Consider the following 22,515-nt stretch of genomic DNA (forward strand, 5'->3'; position numbering starts at 1 on the left):
AGAAAATGTTCTTGATTTTATAAAAATGGTCTAACTTTCAAATATTTGCCTTTTTCAAAAACATTCCTAGCTTTAAAATATGTTCGGGATTTCAGAAAAACATCCGACATTTCCAAAAAATGTTCGCCATTTTTAGAAAATGTTATTGTTTGCTTTTTAATTTTTCCATCACAGTTGTTCCTTTTTCCTTTTCATATTTTTCTGTTTGACCTTTAATAATTTTTGTTTCGATTTTAAAAAAATGTTCTCGTATTCGCAGTTTATATTTACATGTCCGTGCTTCCAAAATGTTCCTGCTTCAAAAATGTGTTCATCTTTTGAAAAATGTTTGTGTTTCAAAAATGGTTCACGTATTCAAAAAACTGCGTGAATTTTCAAAAAATGTTCCTTTTTTCGTAAATTGTTCACAATTTTTTTAAATGTTCCTGTTTTACCAAAAAAAATTGACAAATTGAAAACTTGTTCAAATTTAGTTTGCCGATTCTAAAATTACTCAGGAGTTTAAAATGTGCGAAAAGTTCAAAAAATATTCTTATTTTTTTTACAAAATATTTGGGTTTCAAAAGTGTACGTAACTTCAAAAAATGTTCCTGTTTTAAAAAGCGTATATAAGTTCGAAAAATGTTCCCGTTTCAAAAACTTTTCACAAATTCAAAAAATGTTCTATGTTTGTCAAATTCTCCTGTTTTCAAATTTGTTTATAGACTAAGAAATTATTTATGTTTTCCAGAAAAATGTGTATTGAAATATTTGTTCGCGCTACCAAATTCGTTTACGTTTTTTTTCTATTTTTTATCGGTTTCAAAATTTGTACTCAAAATTGAAAAAATGTTCGTGCTTTAAAAATTTGTTCACTCTTTTAAATTTGTTTGGTTATTTTTCAAAATTGTTATCCTTTTCAAATTTTTGTTGTGAAGATTCAAAAAATGTTTGTTCTTTAAAAAATTATTCGTGCTACCAAATTTGTTCACTTTTTTTAAAATTGTACTCAGTTTCGATATTTGTTCTCAAAATTCCAAAAATATTCGTGCCGTAAAAATTTGTCCGCACATTCAATTTTTTTGGGGGTTTTCAAAATTGTTCTCCTTTTCCTTATTTGGTTCTCAAGATTCAAAAAACGTTCGTGCTTTAAAAAATTGTTCATGCTTGCAAATTTATTCTCAAATTTGTTCATGTTTTTTTTAAATTGTTCTCATTTTCAAAATTTATTCTCAAAATTGAAAAAACTGTTCGTGCTTGGAAATTTGTCCGTGCTTTCAAATTTGTTCAGGGTTTTTCAAAAAAAATCTCCTTTTTTAAAATTTGTTCTCAAGATTTAAAAAATGTTCTTACTTTAAAAACTTCTTCACGCTTCCAAATTTATTCAGGATTTCTCAAAATTATTGTTTAAATTCAAGATTTTTTTTTCTTCAAATAACAAAAGAAAAGGAAAAAGGAAAGAAAAACGAACCAAAAGAGAAAATAAAAAAGAAGGGAAAAAGTAACAGAAAAAATAAACTGGGCCGGCTAAGTCGGGGCGCCCCTGTGCGGGCAGACCTAGGTAGGAGCTCATCGATACGCGGCGCTTTCGCTGAAGACCATGAGCAAAAACCAAGAAGCTGGCCGGCCACTGCGAGCGTTAGATCTGTTCTAGGCAAACCTGTTTTGTGAACCTTCTAGAACGTTCCCTCAATTGGTTTGTTCTGTTTCTTTTCTTTTGCCGGTTATTCATTATTCATGTTTATTTTTTCTTTCTTCCTTTTTGTTTCTGTTTTTTTCTAGTTATTTTATTTTATAGTTTTTTCGTTTTTATTTTTCCTTTGTTTTTCAGAAATTTTGAAATTCCAATATTTGTTCTTGATTTACAAAATTGATCATGTTTTAAATTTTGTTTACTTTTTACAAACTTGATCATGTTTTCAAATTTTCTTCATGTTATAGAAACTTGTTCACAAACAAAAAATTGTTTGGCATATATCACAAAGATGTGCATTGTGTATTAAAATATTATTCAACATATATCACAAAAGTTTTAATTTGTATTCAAAACTTGTTCAGTCAATATCACAAAAATGTTCAATGTGTATTTAAAATGCTTCAGCATATATCACAAAAATGTCCACTTGGTATTTAAAAATTGTCCAGTGTATATTTTTTTACAGCATATATAAAAAATAGTTCACGTTTTTCATTTTGGTTGAACCTTTTCAAAAATTATTTATAGTTCAAATTTGTTCACAATTTCAAACATTATTTGCATGTGTTTAAGAAATTTGTTCACATTTTTGTTAGAAATATTGGGATGTTTTTGAAAAAAAGGATGCCGCTGTTGCTAGTACTTAAGTACTCACGTTGTGTTATAGCTAAGAACAACTTACAACTCGAGCATCAACCGCCGTAGCTTTTATAGCTTGCAGTCAAGAGTTTGACTCCTCGCGTTTCGTTTTGAACCTTGATGTGCGGGTTAAGACTCAAGACGATTTGAGACACCATCGACCTGCTGTGACCGAACAATCCCTTCTCCCTGTAGTCCTTCCAAGTTAACTTCTGAGAGCATCTTCCAGCCGTTCGGCGCCCACAAAGGATGGAATAGCGCCGTCTGGGGCACGGCGGCGAAAAAATTGGCGTGGGGGCTCAGTTTCCCAGCCGCTCCCCAAGGTCGTCCCACACATCGTTTTTTTTAAACCAACTCGGCCAAAATTCGGCCAAACACGACATAAATTTGAAGGAAATTCAGGCGTTTTCATTGATATTTGCACAAACTAAACCAAAAACACAATTTAAAACCGAAATTAAAAAAAACTATTACTACTACGCCTCCGCCGCCGCTGCCGCCTTGAACCTTCTACATGCCGAGAAGCCTACAGAAGTTGGTGTAGTAATTACCGTCATCGTCCTGCACTCCGCCGCCATCCTTGCTGTGCCCCTGTCCTAGGTCGCCATGGTGGACGGGGTTGGACGGCCCGGGCGCGTCCTCGTCGCTGTCGTCGAGGATGACGCCGCCGCCCTCCTCGCGGCTGCAGCGTCGAGCGGCGATCTCCTCGAGGGCGCGGCGCTGGCGCTCCATCTCCTGCCAAACGTAGTCGTCCCGTGCCCATTTGAGCGCGTTCTCCTCGTCGGCGGCCATGGCCTCGTGCTCCTTCTTCATGAGGAGGAGCGTCGACTCGGTCTTCGTCTTGACAAGACGGGAGGCCTCGCTGATGACGAGGGCGCTGTTGCGCGTGGGTCGCCCGAGCGGCGTCTCCCGTGGCTCTGGCTTGACAGGGAGGAGCACCGGCGACCCGAAGGAGTGAGAGCGGTAGATGGACGAGGAGGAGGACGATGTCTCCATGCGCCTCGGCGTCCATGAACTGTCACGACACCAGGAGAAGGAGGGTGGCACCGGGTACTCCATCAGCGGCGCGTTGCCATCCATGATGTGCTCGAGGACTGCGTCGAGCGTGCGACCGGGGACGCCCCATCATAACCATCACCCCTCGGAGTTGAAGCCGCCACGGGGTTCAGTGCCCTTGGTGGTGGCGAGCTGTTTGGCGAGGCTGGTTCCGCGAGCTCTCCGGCAGCGACAATCGGATGCGCACGAACTCTACGCGCCGGTCAGCTCCACAGGGTGGCGGTGGCACCGGGACTCCACCGGCGCTCAGCCTCCATGATCGTGGCACCCGCATATCTGGTGGTGCTGGGCAGTCCGCCTCATAGGGGAGGCAGGCGTCGGACTCGTGGTGGTGGCAGCGGCCGAAGCCGTTTGTCGCCGCTCCGTCACCGGGGTAGAACTCGGTCATGGTCGTCGATGAAGAGAGGGGGTGTCGGCGGTGAAAGGGGAAGAGGGGCGTCAGCGGCGAGAGAGTGAGAAGGGTTGTGGCGAGAGGTGTGCGGCCACCGGCGACGGAGGAACGACTTATATAGCCGCGGGTGGGCGGCAGCCATGCGTACGCGTGGCGGGAGGGGGCGGGACGCACGTCGACGCGCCTTCACTGCGCCCTCGTGAGGAATAAATGGAAGGCTGACCGGCGGAAGCCTTCGCATTGATTCCCCGTGGGAAAACGAGGCGATGAGGACGACGAACGCCCCTAGTTGCTGACTCCGCAGGTCCACATGGAGTTCGCGCCAAATACGTTTCCCCCGACTCCCCCGGGCGCCCCAGCGCGCCGGGTTCGGCCTGGGTCCGCCAGCGACAAAATCGGCCTTAACCCGCGAAAAGCAGGCTTCTGGGGATGCGACTGGGCCGTTTTTTTCGCGTCGAAGACAAAAGGGCCTTGGGGGGGGGGGGGCTGTTGGGGGCGCGGTTGTGATGCTCTGAATCCTGCATGAAACACTTGCTCCACTTGCCACTTCACGCAGGCCTTTCATTAGATTATAAATCGGCATTGCTATTGTGGTTATTGAAGATCTTCCTGTATAGCTTTTTGGATCGAAGTCAAGCGTTTCGTATCGCTTTCGTGTATACCAGTAAAAAGTACGACTAAATGATGGGATTCATGCATAGTCAATGAAACTACAAAAGAAAGTTCGTAACTGTCAGGAAAGTTCAGAGTTTAAATGGTCAACAAGATCAGTCACATAAACCTATTCAGATCTCTCCCTCTCCAACAGTGGGAATGCTCACTAGATCTTTATAAATATGGGTACTTGTTTGAGATAAAAATAACAAATGGAAAATCAGAAAGGAGATCAAAATATATAACATTGGAAGGTTAGATTCAATTTAACCTTTTGTACCTCCTGTTACATGTGTGAATTAAGGAGTAGCAAGCACAGGAGCAGCAAAATTCAGACACGCCAGAAAATCAAGGCACAAATTACACAGAACTATGGAGCTAAAATACAACTATTTAGATCAAGCCACTGTTAAAAAAGACAACATAGTTCAGTAAGTCATGAACATAAATACTGCAGAATTTAGACACCACCTACATACTGTAAATTCAGTTAGCAACAAGACAGACAGATTGCACTTAGATTTCAAGGAAAAATATGACTACTGCACACTGTAAATCATGAACATGTGGAGACTGGGCATGTCTTGTTTTCAGCTTGCACAATCCTGCGGCGATGAGAAACATTTCTTCACTGACATCCCATTTCCACTTATTCCACACACAAAATCTGTCGAGGTGTCTTGTCAACCAATCTGAAATAAGCTTTCTCCAACCAAATAAATGTGAAATGTTCAGAGAGAGCTCCTCAAGGTTATTGTTTGACAGTTGAACAAGATTTGCAAGTTCAGGTTTAACAACTTAGAACCCCGGATTGTACGTCTGCTCTCAAAAGCACACCCAGAAGTTAATGAGATTTGTAAAACTTAATCTAAGCTGCACACTTGGACCTCCTCACTCCGGAGTCGAAAGTTTCAGTTTCAAAAAAAAGAAAGACTCCGGAGTCAAAACATACCTCCTAGCACATGTAAAATAGGTGGAAACCATGGCCGCAGGGTATGAAGAAGCAACTCCGGGCTGTGCCGTAGAAGATTTTTCACACCTTTTCGCTGTAGAGATCATAGGTGGAGGAAGAGGGTGTGGTGGTTTAGGCTGTATTTACCTGGTTCTCTTTTCCTTCACGTATCCTCTCAACCGAAGGTCTGAGATGAGTTGACTAGCAGTAGCTGGTAGTAAAGGTTTAAGGTTGCATGGCTAACTGCCATTCTTTCAAGAAAAAACTGATATTATTTTCCTTTAAAAAAAAAACCTGCCATTCTTTCAAGTCTTACGTGAAAAGGTCTGAACTGCAGTGAGAGTTGAGGAGTACTTGCTTAACTTTGCTCAAACGATAGTACAGAGGAAACCTCACTAAAAATGAGACTTCAGAGTTGATTCATGTAGAGCCAAATGTGAGCGAAAGAACTGAACCAAAGAGCTTAGCAGTTGACTATGAATAGAAATTGACCAGAATCATGAGAAGTTCTACTAACAAGTTTGGAGCTGAGACCTGAGAGAAACTAAGCGAAAATACATGAGCCACAACATACAAATTTGCGAATGCAAGGTTCAGAAAATTCATCACAGGAGAACGAAGAATAATTTAGCATCTCCCATAAGGATCAGGCTTTAGTTGATGGTAAAAGGCATGAATTCAGCGATGCAAAATAGACAGAACAATTTATTTATTTTTGCCTCAAACTTGAATTTGCTCTGCAACTTATGAACTTGAAGTTGTTCTGTAGATTATCACGAGCAGCGAAACAGTTTTGATTTTACAAACATAGTTACTGCTTATCTACGGCTGCCCAGATCATAACTGCATTATGCTTGCTTATCTGAGACTAATATACAAAAAGATAAGAGCAGTTTTAACATGGTCCATCACAGGAAACATAGCAGAAGAAGTATAGTGCAGGAGAGAATGCAAGGTTCAGAAAATCCATCACAGGAGAAAGAAGAAGAACAACAGTTTCAGTAGCTTGCATGAACAAGTGGAGAAAATTGCTCAGAGGTACATCCGTGGCGACCGTACAAGGACGAACTAATATATCAGCCAGTGAATATCCTCGTATACACTTTGCATACAATTTCAACATCGGATTTAATGGACACTTGCAGACGAGAAGAAGTTGTCGTATCCTCCAAGCAGATCGGCCGCGGTATTGTTCCTCATCTCGTTCTCGAGCGCCTCTTCGGCCTTCCACGCTGCTTCAAATGGATCGAAGAAGCTCGGCGGCAATTTGAACAAGTGGTCGTGTCCCTCAAGTGATGGTGCGTCAAGATCCGGCGCGTCATTGTGCCTCTCTTCCTTCTCAGCATCACGGAAGGCAGGGTTGTCCATGGCCCGATCCTCCAGCATGACTTGGTCCAAGCAATCCAGGTACAGAGGTTCCTGTCGGTCCATCTCCACGCCAGTTTTGGCTCCAGTGACTTCAATTGGGTCGGCTTCCATCATTCTCGTTAGTTCTTCAATATAAAAACCATCTGCTTCCCCATCCTCCTCGAGCGCATCGTCGGCTTCCATCATTCTCTTTAGTTCTTCGATATCAAAGCCATATGCCTCCCCATCCTTCCCGAGCGCCTCGTCGGCCTGCCACTCTGCTTCAGTTTCAGGGACGGCCTGTGGTTCATGCTCTGCTGCTGCTTCATCGAGTAGGAACTTTAGCTCCTTGTCTGGTTCAGAGTAGTGAGACTGTTCGATGTTCTCTTCAGCTTCGAGCGGAGAGATGTTCTCTGTAGCTCCCACCCTGAGAGTTTCGTCGACTTGCAGCCTGAAAAGATCTTCCATTGAGCAAGAGAACCCGCCCATGCCGTCGTCGTCGGCTTCAGGTATTGACTCATCCGGCGAGAAAACTGGTGCAGCAGCGGTGAAGGATGGTGTGGCAACGCGCATCCTTTTCTTGGGGCGCGGCGGATGAGGATCGGCGGCGGCAGCGGGCGCTGGCCTCTTCTGTGCCTGCGTGCTCGCAGTCGCGGCCTCTGGCTGCGATTCTTGAAGCATGTACGCGGCCGATTCTTGGCGAGCGGCGGCTGGAGCATGCTGAGCCAAGTGCATCCTGCAGAACACCTTCACCCCCTCGGCGATGGTGGCCTCAGGCAGCAGGCACCGGTACTCCTCCATGACCCAGCCGGTGGACTTGCCCTTCTTTTTGAACGACAGGTTCTTGACCTCGCCGACCTTGCCTCCCGCGTGGCTGATCTCCGTGGTCTTCTGGATGGTCCAGGTGCCGCCGCCGGCGGTGCGAACGCTCTGTAGTTTGCTCCCGTACTTGCTCTTGCACGTGGTGAAGAAGAACCGGTCACCGCTGCTCAAGGCCTGCGGCGCGGGCGCGTATCGGGCGGCGAGATCCTTGGGCTCGCAGCCGGAGATTTCGACGCTGTGGATGAGCTTCTCGACGCCGTGCAGCGTCTCGCCGGAGAGGAGGCGTGGCAGGTAGTAGGTGACGGCGTCCACCTCCGTAGGGTTCAGCCGGCAGTGCTGGAAGACGTCGTCGACGTCGAGCCCTTCCATCTTGGCCGGCGGTCGCCCGATCTGGTGCTAGGGTTCTAGGAGTAGCTGTGAAGGGGTTGATGTGGATGGATGGCGAGCGACTGGGATTTGGGACGACAAGGGATACTGATATTTATAGACGATGGTTTTGCATGCGACGGAGGACGCGTCAAATTTCCTTTCTCTGAATCCGATTCGGTCCCAGTTTGCCGTCAGTTATGTGAAACTTGCCGCCCCCGCTGCTTTAATTTTCTGAAATTCTCCTTGAATCCGATCATGATGTGGTTCTGAAGATGCCGTGATGATTGCAATTCTTGATTTTGAGTAACACTAGGTCCTAGTATTTATTTTCCGGGTCGGTTCCTTCTCATCCATGTGTTGCGCGTGATTCTGTTATTTACCTTCAGAGAAGTTCTAGTTCTAGAGCTACCACCAAGACATGGCCGAAAAGTATGCAATTGAATTGTACTCGTCACAGCAGCTGAGACTAGAGCGCTATACATACAAAAAGTTAGGCCAGAAATCTGTGATCATCATTCATCAGGGTACACTACCAAAACCTCAGCGCTTCCATTGCACAATCTAAGCAAGACATGGGAGACTACTAATTCCTACTACCTCTTCTTCCATTTTTCTCCCATTGCCTTCCATTTCTCGATCTGTCAGTAGTTGTTGCTGTTGTAGCCGATGTAGTTGTTGCGGTAGCGCATCCCGTACTGCTCGTAGAAGGTGTCGCCGTAGTTGACGGCCTTGATCTCCACCATGCGCCGCTTGCTGTCCACCTCCTGCACCGCGCCGAACACCACCTCATTCGTCGTCTCGCAGCTCTGCTCATAGAAAGTCTGCGGCCCGGACGAGTACTGCCTGTGCTGCTGCAGCTGGTACATCTGCTGCTCCGGCTGCCTCCTCTGCTGGTGCTGCTGCAGGTGGTACGCCTGCTGCTCCGGCGGCTGCCTGTGCTGCTGCTGCTGCTGCCGGTACACCTGCTGCTCCAACTGCTGTCTGTGCTGCTGCTGCTGCTGCTGCTGCTGGTGATGGGGATACACTTGTTGCTGTTGTTGAGGGCCGCGTGCATCCCAGCCGCCGAGATAAGGCTGCCCGTGCCGGAGGTGGTGAGCCTTCTCAGGCTCCGTCGTCATGAAGCCGTAGTTCTTCTGAGGGGTCGGTCCTCTCGAGTCGAGCGGCGGAGGCGTTTCCTCGTGCGGGATGGCGTAGCTATCTTGCACCGGCCAAGGGTTGGCTCTTCTCTGCTGGTGGTGCTGATGATGCTGTCTCGCGGGGCGCTTCTTTCGGGAAAACATGTCTGCCACGGATGATTTTGCTCCTCCCATGAGCTTGCCCACTGAGGTGAAGAATCCCTCTTCAGCTTCATGCTTCCCAGCTTCGTCTTCATTTGGGATCAGCGGCGGGCGAAACGAAGGCTTGAATGGCTGTTGGTATGGTTGGTATGGAGGGATGCTTGCATTGCTTGGTCTTGGAGGCGTCTGAGGTTCCTGCATGGTGAGATTTCAGTTGCCAAGAAGGTCACTGTAAATTTGCTGGAGTAGTTCTTGCTGGAGTAGTTCTGAAGAATATGCTTTTACTTTAGTAATGATCTAGACTCCCCCTAGAGGAATAATAATGTGAGTTCATAGCACCTCTATGATGAATGGGTGAACGCTGTGGGCATAAGGATGATGGACACCACATCTAGGTGACCCAAGGCTGACTGTAACGTACTCATGAGATGGCCTGCTGTAAACCAGCAGACCTGTAGAACCATGGTCCAGCATAGACCCTGCCCTAGTTACCAACCCATGCTGCCAGCAAGTGTGCATGATGTTTTCCTCAGAATAACAAAATCAGTTTCAAAATTCCCTATGTAAGCCGGTAAATGATCTATGTGAAAGAAGGAATGGCTCCGCTCCGCTCCCGCTCCCTGCTGCGCCTCCACCTTCTAGCCTAGCCCCGCCGTCTGCAGCCTCCACCGTCCTCGCCGGCGCAACCTCCAGCTTCCCTCCCCTCTCAGGCCCTGCGCCATGGGCGCCGCCGCTGCTGACCCTGTCGACCGCCAAACGACCCCCTCCGGCGAGCGCGTCTCCTACGGGGAGCGCTGGAGTAGCTCGGAGGTCGAGTCTTCGACGCGGTCGTACAGAGACGTCGCACGCACGCCGCCGCCCACCCCAGCCCCGCCGGCAGCCGCCGCCCCTGGGTGCGCCGCGCCTGCCGCCCGCCCAGCCGTCAAGGACCACCTTGGCCCCCGTTCGGAAGTGCATCGCGCGTCGAGAGGCCCCGTGCTCGACGCCAACGGCTTCCAACAGCCCCGTCGCAGGCATCGCCATCGTCGCCCACGCCAAGACGGCCTCCCAGCCCGGCATCTTCGCCGCGCCGCCGCAGCCCGTCCCTGGAGGAGGTCGCTGTTCTCTGCTTCCGCTGCCTCGACCACCGGCACCGCGTGCGGGACTGTCCCAACGACATCCGTTGCCGCCGTTGCCTCGCCTTCGGTCATGCATCCCTCCCCTCTCAGGTCCTGCGCCAACACGGGTTCAGAGCGAGATTTCGGGAGTGGCTGGCCATCCTCTTATCATCGGCCAGCACCCGCGTCTTGCTCAACGGAGTGCCCGGCCCCCCGATATGGCACCGCCGCGGGCTGCGACAAGGTGACTCGACATCTCCGCAGCTATTCGTCCTGGCCGTCGACACACTCAGCCGCCTCATGCAACGGGCCCTCCAGACCGGCATCCTCCGGAGTCTTCACCCTCGCCGTGATATCCCGGCCATTTCGCTATATGCCGACGATGTGATGTTGTTCTGTCACGCCACGACCGATGAGGTCCTCGCCGTGAAGAGCATTCTGGGGGTCTTCGGTGCTGCCTCCGGCCTCCATGTGAACTACGGCAAGAGCTCTGCTACGGCGCTGCACGGGGACGAGTCGACTGCTGACTCGTTGGAGATTCTTGGCTGCCTGGCGGCGGACCTACCCATTACATACCTTGGCATCCCACTCACCACACGCGGCCCAGATGCAGCCACTCGTGGACAAGGTGGCTGGACGCCTTCCGTCGTGGAAGGCGTGGCTCATGAACAAGGCCGGGCGGCTGGCGCTCGTCAAGTCGGTGCTCAGTGCCATCCCCATCCACCAACTGCTCGCCCTCGCGCCCCCGAAGAAAACCCTAAAGCAGCTCGAGAAGATTCAGCGTGGCTTCCTCTGGGTCGGCCGCGAGGCCGCCCATGGAGGGCACTGTCACGTGAACTAGAGTCGGGTCTGCCGGCCGATCGAGTATGGTGGACTAGGAGTCCGCGACCTTGAGCGCACAGGGCTCGCCCTTAGGCTCAGATGGCTATGGCTCTCGAGGACGGACACTGACTGGACCTGCAGTTCACACCCGAGGAGTGCGGCCTCTTCCACGCCTCCACTACCATGCTGCTCGGGGATGGAGCGACAACACTTTTTTTGGGAGGACCGCTGGCTCCACGGTCAGTCCATCCACGAGCACGCGCCCTTGCTGTACTTGTGCATCCCCAAAAACCGCAGGAAATCGCGGACGGTGGCGGAGGGCATCGGCGACAATGCATGGGCGCGGGATATCCACGACACCCTTGGCCTACAGGAGATTGGGCAGTACCTCAGACTATGGCTGCTCGTGTCTCACACCACCCTGTCTACCGAGCCGGACAAGCTCGTCTGGAATTGGACGGCCAACGGCATCTACACAGCACGGTCATGTTACCAGGCCACCTTCCACGGCTCGTGGAAGCTGATTTGGAAGGGCTAGGCGCCGCCGAAGGTTAAGTTCTTTCATTGGCTCGCCAACCAGGACCGCTGCTGGACTGCAGAGCGTCTCGCCCGCCATGGCCTCCCCCACCACCCTCGGTGCCTCTTTTGCGATCAAGAGCCGGAAACGATCCGACACCTGCTGCTCACATGCCCATTCACAAGGCAGACCTGGCATGAGGTCATGTCCTGGCTGCGCCTGCCGGCTCCGGTGCCAGACCAGGATGCCACGCTCCAGGACTGGTGGCTGCGGGCAAGAGATGCCACGCCACACCCGCTCCGCAAAGCGCTGGCTTTGGTAGCACTCTTGGTGCCGTGGATGATCTGGAAGCATAGAAACCCGTGTGTTTTTGACCATGTAACCCCATCGCTGGTTGAGCTCGTTGACAAGATCAAGGACGAATCCCGAAGTTGGCCTAAAGCCGGGGCTAAAGGGCTTAGGATCACCCTGCCCTCCTCCTGGGACGTCCATTGATCACTACTATGTAACACCGATGTACTAGCCTCTTAGGAGGATGTATCCCCCCCCCCCCCCCTCTTATGAATGCAATGAAACGCAAAGGCTTTTTGCGTTTTCTCGAAAAAAATAACAAAATCAGTTTGGCAAAATTACCTCTGTTGCTGATACCATTCCTAAAACACGGCGCTGGAGCAACGCAAGCATGTAACCAAAGAAACCAGCAGCAAAAAGCAAGGCAACACCTGTAAGTGTAAGGATTTAAACTGGAGTAATTAGTAATTTTGGTATTTAGTGGAACTTCCTTGTGAGCAGCCAATTCATGATAGTGTGGCTTCAGACAAGAACAGTATTCTTCGGTGAAATAGTACTATCGGAAAGCTTAGTGGAATGTACCTAGAGGGAAACCAGCTTCATCCTGATATTCACAGTCATCAGGCTGGAGCGGAATCTCGCGAATCGCTTGGTTTCCTCTGTCGATGACCAAGAGGGAGCAGCTACTGCCGATATAGCGGATTTCAAAATCGGTTGAAAATTTTGCATCGTCGCTTGGTCCATCCATGTGTCCACCTCTCATTGATTTCCCCCCAGCAATGGTTGTGACCCCTACACATTATTGCTCACCCTGTCATGAATCTCTTTATTACCAGTTACAAATTCATAAGGAGTGAAGGACATTTATTGTAGATGTTTCTTGAAGACTCACGAAAAGAAATTATCTGCAGCAAAACTGAATAAACTTTAAAGATCTATACGTACAAACAATTTGAAAAGCACAAATTGTGAAGTTAAAATGGCTGGGCAAACTCCAAGAAATCATATCAACACCATATGATATTTACTTTACAAATATATAGATGTTTTGCGCATGAAACTCCTTGGTTTAATTGAACACGCCTCAAAACACATACAATCTGAATGAGCAATTATGATGTCACGGACTACTGATTTCTCCCAGAGATTTTCTGTATCATGAAATTTTAAGAATGTGATAATCCATAATCTACATTATAACTATGTAATTCAACTATCCATAATTAGACCCTACAATAAGACATTTTAGCTTACCTGTATCACTGATCTTTCTTATTGCCATGTTCATAGCGTCTGCAACATAAATGTTGCCCCTGTCATCGACTGTAAATCCCTTAGGGTGGTTCATCTTGGCCTCCCGGAGCCTCCCGTCAACATGACCAGATAATCCTTCAAGCGAACCGGCCACAAGCTTTGGCCTGCTATCTGCATGGTTTGAACCATTTTCAAGAGATGCAAGGGAAAATAGTATATAAGCTGAAGTAGTTACTATAGAGAATTTCACTCCAAAAAAAATGGTGCTCCCTCTGTAAACAAACATAAGACATTTTAGATCACTAAAGCAGTGAGCTAAAAGTCTTATATTTGTTTACAGATGGAGTAGTTACTATAGAGAATTTCACTCCAAAAAAAATGGTGCTCCCTCTGTAAACAAACATAAGACATTTTAGATCACTAAAGCAGTGATCTAAAAGTCTTATATTTGTTTACAGATGGAGTAATTACTATAGAGAAAAGACACGACTTCAGGGTAATCACTTTAGAACAGAAAATATAGTACGTTACCGAAGTTTTAATGAAAGATCTTCACATCAGACATGAAAGATTTTGCTAAATAACTGCTGAAAGCAGTTCAGACTATATTTCGCTACAAAACTTTCAGGCAAATACTTGCCGTGTGTGTTCAACTTCTAAACAAGGGGAGTGAAAGTGACCAGGTCCGTAACACATCACTATCGCATAATAAGGCGTATAATAAAGGAAACACACCTAAATTTAGCATCTAACCATCACACATCACCACCGACCAACCACCCAAACACACCCACATCATCTAGTTAACAGCCATATTTAGCAGAAACCCATGATGACTCAGGACTGAGTACTACAAAGATAGCAGCAAAGCCTGAAAAGGACAGGAAGAAGCAGTTGGAAGTATGGGGGCATGCTCACATCGGGACAAGGGCAGCTGGACCCTGTAGAGGTTGCTGTTCATGGAGTCAAGCAGGAGCAGGTCGCCGGCGGGGGTGACCTCGACGGAGTGCGGCTCGATCCCCAGGCTGCTTCCGTCGAACACCGTCTCCACCGCGTACCCGCCCTCGTACTTCACCATCGACCTCCCGGACGCCGCCGCCGTCGTCGCTGCCGACACGAATAACCCGTTCAGGAAACCGAAACGCGGAAACCACGGGAAAGAAACGCACCGATTACCCGTCCTGGCGGTCGATTTGAGCGACCAGAGCTTCTTCGCCACCGCCGTCGCCGTGCTGGTCAGGAGCCCGCCCAGGACCTCTGCCGTCGGCGGGCACCAGTCAGCCGCAAGAAAACCAAAGAGAAACTTCAAGAAACCAAGAACCGAGCTCGCTCACTTGCGGGGTACGAGGACGCGGCCGAGGCGGAGACGGGGGTGCCGAGCAAGAGTGCGGCGACGAGGAGCGCCGCCACGGCCCTCGCGCCTGCCGCCGACGCCGCCCTGGCCTCCATCGCGTGGTCCTCTCGTGGAGCAAAGAACCAAGAAGCCGGGCAGAGGTGGCAGGTAGGGAGAGTGGGATGTGGGGCTAGGGGGGGTGTGAGGACGGGGAGGGGGATGAGGAGGAGGCGGCCATTTGAGGACAGGTAAAGAAGGTTCAGAGAACACCAAAGGATGCAGAACTCTTTTGGGGGGACCTGCCTGCAGCTCTCGCTCTCCGCCAAAAGAAGGCGAGAAAAGAAGAGGGAGGGGCAGAGATCAGAGGGAGAGAGAGGGCTAAAGCAAGGACAGAGAGTGGAAGAGACGACAGGGTTGTGGTGGTGGTGGAGCTCTGTTGCTGGTACACTGCTGCTCTCGCCCGTCTTGTTGCCGTTCTTTTGGGTTTCCTATGTTTCGGGCCATGGAGCATTTTCATCGGGGTAAACTCAAACAGGCCCCTTGGCCCCTGGACTAGCCCGGGCATATGTTGGGTCGGGCTGTAAACCCAAAGCCCGAGCCTAAATAGTGCACCTTTTGTATTCAAAATAAAATTATTTTTATCATTTTCCGTATATAAATACATCTTGGGTTTCACTTCCTCCGTTCTAAAATTCTTGTCTTAGGTTTGTTTAGAAATGAATATATCAAAATACTAAAATGTGACTAGATACATTCATATGTAGACAAATACTCCCTCTGTACCGGAATATAGGTCGTTGGAGTAGCTTCCGGTACAAAGGGAGTATAAGACAAAAAAATTAGGACAGAGTGAGTGCATGGCAGTAAGCCCTTCTCCCCCTCAGATCACTCGCGCATATCCCTCTCGTGTTGCCACCGTAGGCGACCCGGGGGAAACCCTAGTCGTTGTCAGACGAACCTTTCATCGCCTCTCCTTCCTTCCTTGTCATCGCCAACAGTGTCGTCGGGTGAAGCCCAGCCGGTAGGGGCGGCGGCGGAGCTCCCCTCCCCTTCGTGTATTTCGGTTGGCGCGGGACGGTCCGACCGAATCGGGTCGCCAGGCTAGCATGGGGCGCTGCAGTATGACGGAGTTGAGCCCCCATGGCACTTTCTTCTTAGTAGGTTTCAGTTGACAGCTCGTTGTTGGATCCGAAGTAGACGGAGGTTGGTTGTATAGGATGGGGATCGAAAGAACTTTGGTCGACTAGTTCGCCCGGTAGCAAGGACATCTCTCGTTGTCATTACCCTCCTTGAAGGCGAAGGTGAGGTCCTCATATCCTACCTCGACCCTCCTCCGGACGAAAGTAAAAAATCCATCTTCCTTTGGGTGGCGGTGGTGCCCTGCGCGTCGTACCCACCACGGAGGCGTCGTCTTGGGAGGATTGGATGCTCGGGAAGGGTTACTATGGGTGGTGGGATCCGTGTGGCAAGGGCTCCAGTGGTGGCGATGGCGTGAAGGTTGGCAGGTGGAGCGGTGTCGCATCTACCGCGTCGACAATGGAAAATCTTGACGGCATGGTGCGACTGAGTCTCGACGACAAATGTGTCTGGTTGGACGATGATACGTCCCAAACGTATCTATAATTTCTGCTTGTTCCATGATCTTTTGGGTGACATTGTTATATGTTTTGCTACACTTATATATCATTTTACACATATTTGGACTAACCTACTAACTCAGTGCACCCAGTGCCAGTTTCTATCTGCTGGTGTCTATTTTACAGGGGCTTTTACCTAATTTTTCGAAGACCGAAAAATTACAGGAAAAATATAAAAAAAATCAGCGAGACGGAAGCTTCCAGATCACCAAAGATGGCCCAGACGGGGGCGAGGGGCTGTCCAGGCGACCTGCTGGCGCGGCCTACCCCCTGGCCGCGCCACGAGGCCGCCTGGGTGGGCCCCACCTCCTCGGGTGCCCTCCTTTGGCCTATATTTAGTCCTCCGAGAGGAAACCCTTTCACAACTTTCACAAGCGCGAATTTCTCCATCGTTCCGCCGCCACAGCGCTTCCGAGATCGGGAGCGTCAGGAGACCTCTTCCCAGCACCCTGACGGAGGGAGGATTGACCTCCAGGAGCTTCTCCACCGCCATGGACGCTTCCCGGACGTGTCGTGAGTAGTCCTCCTTGGACTATGGGTCCATGACCAGTAGCTATGTGATGTCTTCTCTCCAATCTTATGCTTCAATGGTTAGTCCTTGTGAGTTGTCCTACATGATCAAGGCATCTATGTAATTCTCTTTCTATTGCTATGCTCGGTTTGTTGGGATCCGATGGATTATGAGATTATGTTCAGATTGTTATGAGTTATATATTTGATTATCCTTTTATATTATGTTCCTTAGTGATTCATGCATGTTCTCCGTTGCTATTTATTGCTTTGGCCGAGTAGTAGATTGTAACTCCAAGAGGGAGCGTTATGCATGATTGTGGGTTCATGCCTCTAGATGTCTAGCTTGAGTGACAGAAACATGAGACTAGGGGATGTGTTGTTGCCACCAGGGAGAAAACAATGGTGCTTGTGACCACGGTTGCAAGGATTGTTTACCTTACGCATAGTTCGTTAATGCAGTTGTCCGTTGCTTTGAGTTTACACTTCGGGTGGGGCTCGCAACTTAATACCGGCGAGATGTTCTGGATAGATATCTCAAGGTGGATGATTAGTAAGTAGATGCTAATGAATAAACGGTCTACTTGTCTTGGCGTACTGCCCATTACTATTGAACCTCTAACTATCAAGTAGCATAATTAGCATTGTGGTGCGTTCATAATTTTGTCAATTTCCCAACTATGATTTGTTTACCCAGGCATAAATGTTTATCGTCTTTTGGGAGAGAGACATCGCTAGTGAACATCATGTGACTTCATTCCATATCACCATCATTGTTTACACCTCCATCGTTTAGCGCTTTCATTTAATTTTCCCTTGCAGTCACTATCACTATTCCCGCTTGTGTTTTGATTCTTTGCAAATTACAAGGCCAGAGAGATTGACAACCTCTCTGTACTCGTTGGGAGCAAAGTTATTTGTTGTGTGTGCAGGTCCACGTCTTCTGCTAACCAGGACAGGAGACACCTACTTGTTGAGCCTAGGAGTCCTCCTGGTTCGATAAACCTTTCAGTCTCCGTGTAAGGGAAAACTTGCTGCTGACTACATCTCAACCTTCCACTTGGGGTAACCAACGAGGTGCGAGAAGTATATACATCATCTCGTCATCAAGCAAAGTTTTTTGGCGTTGTTGACGGGGACTCCAGTCTTCAAGATAGGGGAGTTGCACGCTATCCTTTACCTTTGCTTTTTAGTCTTGTTAGTTTGCTTTTTAGTTTTTGCTTTAGAGTCTTATACCAAAAACCACAAAAAAAGTTACTTTGCTTTGTTTAGTCAGTATGTCTAAATCCTTTGCCTCTTTGCACCCGAAGGAGAGATTCTCACCTTCAAACAAAGGGTTGGAGAAAGTTTGAAAGATGCTTGGTATAGAATTAAAAAATCTCAAGATAGAGCCACCAAAAAGCAATCCACCACTATTTTGCTTAAAAAATATGTTGGTATTCCTTCTTGGCATAGGTTTGTTCTAGACACAGCAATATGAGGGAATTTCTTGGAAGCTCCCATTGGGGAGGCTCTGAACGTTATGAAAAATCTTGTTGGAATCCCACCTATTGTTGACATTAAGGATGATATCACTTTATCTCATGTTATGAGTAAACTTGAGAAGATAGAGCTAGAGATGCCAAGCATGAGTAAAATTAATGAAGTAGATCATAGGATTCAAGGGAACTTAAATAGACTTGATAGCTCCACGAACAAAATTTACAAAACTTTGGAGACCCTTAAATCGCATGATGTGGATCCTTCTAGGATTGATAAGATCGAGGATATTTTTGAAACTTTAGGAACTACTCTATCCTCCATCAAGACTAAAAAGGTAGAAACCCCCGCAAGGAAGGGACCTAGGTTCGTTAACGTACCCAAGGTTCCTCAAACCAAAACAAGTATACCTATTGCTAAGGGTGTTGAAACTGTGAAGACCTTGGAAGAGATACCTCTCTTAAATATAATTAGAAATGAAATTCCAATTGGTCTTACTACCTTTGCTTTTGCTCCTAGAAGTGTTGCCATTAATACTCTCTTTGATATTCCTCTTAAGACTAGCTGTATTATTGAAGAGCTCTTTGATGATCTTGATGATGGTTCAATTGATACAACTTGATCTTCTTGCATTATGCCTAGCTCAAAGGCATAAAAGAAAGCGCTTGTTGGGAGGCAACCCAATTTGTTTTTACTTTCAGTTTTAGTGGTCTTGATGCTTGTTACTAATGTAGCAACATCATTGTATCTTTATTTTTAAGCTTTGTGCCAAGTTATAGCCTCCGATTGCAAGAAAGTTAAAAAATTGTGACATACTGTCTAGAAACAGATTATGTCTGCCTGGCGGAAAAATTCGCCAAACTTCACCAAGTCATCTTTTTTATCTGATTTTTTTTAAAGAATGCTATATATAATTATATTTCTGGCATATGTTCTGAGTTTTTTGATTTGGTTTGCATAAGTGCCCCGAATAAATTATTTGCTACCAGTTGTTCTGTTTTTCACAGATTCTGCCATGTTTTGCGTTTTCATTGTTATGCAAATCTTAAGCTTGCGCTTCCTTTGCAAAAAACTTTTGGCAATCATGAGAAACAGTAACTTTTCATGAAAATCTTTATTTCGAGCAGATAATGAATTATTTTATTAAGGGTACTAACCACTCTAATCAGCTTATGATGAGTTTCGTATGAAGGGAGTTTTCAAGTATGCGATAGGAGATGATGAAAGAAGATACATGAGTGTCAAGCGCTCAAGCTTGGGGATACCCCCATGCACCCCAATAAATATTCAAGTAGACTCAAGCATCTAAGCTTGGGGATGCCCCCATGCATCCCTTTCTCTATCAACAATCACCAGTTCGTCCATCTCCATGCTATATTTTTATCACTTCATATGTTATAACTATGCTTGGAGCGTCCCGCTATTTACTTTTTTAGTTTGTTTTAGTTTTGCTTGTTGTTCATAACAAGTCGGAACCTAGCCTACCTTGTTTGGGAGAGAAACACGCTCCATTCCACTCTAGAACACAACATAGGTTTGCATGCTTATCTTTTATGTGTGTTCTCTATCTTTTCGTAGCTATTGTCATGCTTAGCTCTTAGTTTTCATGCTTATCTTTTTAAGATATTTTATTGAGGTTTCTTTTGGAACTCTCTTGAGTCATCATGCTTATCTTGTTTAGAGAGTTGGCTCGTTGCACTGAGTTGTGTGTCTTGCATGAGTAGGTAATTGAGATTACTATTTAAGTATAGTAGTAACTTGCAATAGTTTTGAGGTATTGATTTGAGTAATGTTTGGACTATTGGTGCCAAGATCTTGAGCCTATTAGTGATAGGTGTCGTATTTTGGGAAATCCGTGTGTTTTTCGAAAACTAAAAATTAGTTGAGAACTCTAGCTACTAAATTGATCGCTAACCTCTGGAGGGGTTGGAATATATAGAGTACCCTCACGTTACCATGGGTCGAGGATGCGCAAGGATAACCAAACACCCAAACACTCCTCCTCGGGGTACTTGTCTCTTTGTGAATTTCCTAACTAGATAGAGAGTTACCCATAATAAGTGTATGAGTTCTTTGGACTAATGTGAGTATTCGATTGTTGGCACTTCCACCATCCATATTTTGTTAGCCTCTTCGGTACCATGCATTGCCCTTTCTCATCTTGAAAGTTGGTGCAAAATCCGTTGGTGCATCCAAACCCATGACATGATATGCTCTGTCATACATAAGCCCCATTATATCTTTCCTCAAAACAGCCACCATACCTACCTTTTAAGGCATTTTCATAGCCTTTCCGAGATACATTGCCATGCAACATCCACCATCTCATGACTTGATCTTCATGTTATACATGCTTTTGCTTGATCGTAGAGCCGCATTATAGTTGGGTCTTGCCCAAATTATTGTTACATGACGCGCTAGTATCATTGCATATCCTGCTACACTGGCAAAGGCATACATTTGCATACATCATGATAGTTTTCACTTGTCTTTATGTTGAGTACTTCTTATAAAGTGTGATGATCTTCTTTTTATTCATGTAAAACATAGAGTGTTGCCCTTAAGTGAGGAAAAGATCCCAATAAGGACAAACAAAAGATCCCAAAGAGGACAAATGAGAGATAAAAAGAAAGAGCCAAAGAGGCCACAAAAAAATAATAAAAAAGAGAGAAAAAATACAAAAATAAAAAAAGATAGAAGGGGCAACACTACTATTCCTTTTGAAAGATCCACACTCGTACTCCATTGCTATATTTGTACTACATAGAGATTATCATTCATGCATAACTATGTGGGGATCCTTACACTATAGAACTTGGTTTGCATATTCCAATGATGAGCCTCCTCAAATGAGCTCTAGGTCTTCATGAGCAAACAAGTTGGATGCACCCCCACTAGTTCCATTGGAGAGCTTATCTTATCTCATATGTGCATCCGTTACATGGCAATCCCTACTCCTCACATCGTATCTATCATTTGGCTTTCTCTCTCGCATATGGCTGTCCTCGTTGATGTGAGCCTTTTCACACCTTTTTGTCTTCCTTCCCCATAATTATTTTATTTGCCATCCTAAGTGCCAACATATCTTGCTTACGCTCATCAATTGCATGAGTGCTCAAAGTCAAAAGGGAGAGGATCATTTTGACTTGTGCCTGACTATTGGTCCGGGGATGAGTCAAAATAAGATTCCGAAGGAGACTAATTGTGAAGTTTAGTAGATTGAGTTCTCAATTAAAAAATATTTTATGATCTCAACCCATCTCCCACTTCTTGCACACAAACACCATTTGGAGACATTCGAGTCACGGACAGCGAGAGCTCTTGCACCTTTATGTTCTTACTTTGCTACATTCAATACTAGATATAAACTCTTGCTTGTTATTGTCTTGACTTGAATTGTATATCTTACTTGCTTTACTTTGAAGTTCTTATATGTGTGTTAGCATGTCACCACAGAAATTATTGTGTTATCATTTATCTACTCGAGGACGAGCAGAAATTAAGCTTGGGGATGTTGATACGTCCCAAACGTATCTATAATTTCTGCTTGTTCCATGATCTTTTGGGTGACATTGTTATATGTTTTGCTACACTTTTATATCATTTTACACATATTTGGACTAACCTACTAACCTAGTGCACCCACTGCGAGTTTCTGTCTGCTGATGTTTATTTTGTAGGGGCTTTTACCCAATTTCCGAAGCCCGAAAAATTTCAGGAAAATATATAAAAATAAGCAAGACAGAAGCTTCCAGATCACTGAAGATGGGTCAGAGGGGGTCCAGGGGCCGTCCAGGCGACCTGCTGGCGCGACCTACCCCTTGGCCGCGCCAGGAGGCCGCTTGGGTGGGCCCCACATCCTCTGGTGCCCTCCTTTGGCCTATATTTAGTCCTCCGAGAGGAAACCCTTCCACAACTTCCAGAATCACGAATTTCTCCATCGTTCCGCCACCGCTGCACTTCCGAGATCCGGAGCGTCAGGAGACCTCTTCCCGGCACCCCGCCGGACGGAGGATTGACCTCCGGGAGCTTTTCCACCGACATGGACGCTTCCCGGACGTGCCGTGAGTAGTCCTCCTTGGACCATAGGTCCATGACCAGTAGCTATGTGATGTCTTCTCTCCAATCTTGTGCTTCAATGGTTAGTCCTTGTGAGCTGCCCTACATGGTCAAGGCATCTATGTAATTGTCTTGCTATTGCTATGCTCGGTTTGTTGGGATCCGATGGATTATGAGATTATGTTCAGATTGTTATGAGTTATATATTTGATTATCCTTTTATGTTTTGTTCCTTAGTGATTCATGCATGTTCTCCATTGCTATTTATTGCTTTGGCCAAGTAGTAGATTGTAACTCCAAGAGGGAGCGTTATGCATGATTGTGGGTTCATGCC

The 22,515-nt window shown here is 46.8% G+C and overlaps 2 protein-coding genes across 2 annotated transcripts; both read right to left on the minus strand.

The window, feature by feature from the left end:
* Positions 1 to 6,429: 6,429 nt before the first annotated feature.
* On the minus strand, positions 6,430 to 8,221 carry LOC123408453. The gene has a single exon (XM_045101562.1). It carries the CDS (start codon positions 7,903 to 7,905, stop codon positions 6,496 to 6,498), a length of 1,410 nt encoding a protein of 469 aa, XP_044957497.1. The 5' UTR covers positions 7,906 to 8,221; the 3' UTR covers positions 6,430 to 6,495.
* Positions 8,222 to 8,324: 103 nt separating this feature from the next.
* Positions 8,325 to 14,872, minus strand: LOC123411411. The gene is made up of 7 exons (XM_045104352.1): positions 14,498 to 14,872; positions 14,340 to 14,420; positions 14,082 to 14,270; positions 13,164 to 13,334; positions 12,492 to 12,701; positions 12,252 to 12,340; positions 8,325 to 9,377 (listed from the first exon to the last, which is right to left on the minus strand). The coding sequence occupies exons 1-7, from the start codon at positions 14,610 to 14,612 to the stop codon at positions 8,547 to 8,549; spliced, it is 1,686 nt and encodes a 561-aa protein (XP_044960287.1). The 5' UTR covers positions 14,613 to 14,872; the 3' UTR covers positions 8,325 to 8,546.
* Positions 14,873 to 22,515: the final 7,643 nt, after the last annotated feature.

Source organism: Hordeum vulgare, chromosome 7H, assembly GCF_904849725.1.
Source record: "Hordeum vulgare subsp. vulgare chromosome 7H, MorexV3_pseudomolecules_assembly, whole genome shotgun sequence".
Taxonomy (NCBI): domain Eukaryota; kingdom Viridiplantae; phylum Streptophyta; class Magnoliopsida; order Poales; family Poaceae; genus Hordeum; species Hordeum vulgare.

What these genes read in the sequence shown, in the direction of transcription:
- LOC123411411 (XM_045104352.1), bottom strand. Translation starts at nt 14,612, where the DNA reads ATGGAGGCCAGGGCGGCGTCGGCGGCAGGCGCGAGGGCCGTGGCGGCG. An exon ending in CGCGTCCTCGTACCCCGCAA is followed by an intron (nt 14,421 to 14,497) that starts GTGAGCGAGCTC and finishes CGCCGACGGCAG; the next exon opens with AGGTCCTGGGCGGGCTCCTG. An exon ending in TGAAGCTGGTTTCCCTCTAG is followed by an intron (nt 12,341 to 12,491) that starts GTACATTCCACT and finishes TTACACTTACAG; the next exon opens with GTGTTGCCTTGCTTTTTGCT.
- LOC123408453 (XM_045101562.1), bottom strand. Translation starts at nt 7,905, where the DNA reads ATGGAAGGGCTCGACGTCGACGACGTCTTCCAGCACTGCCGGCTGAAC.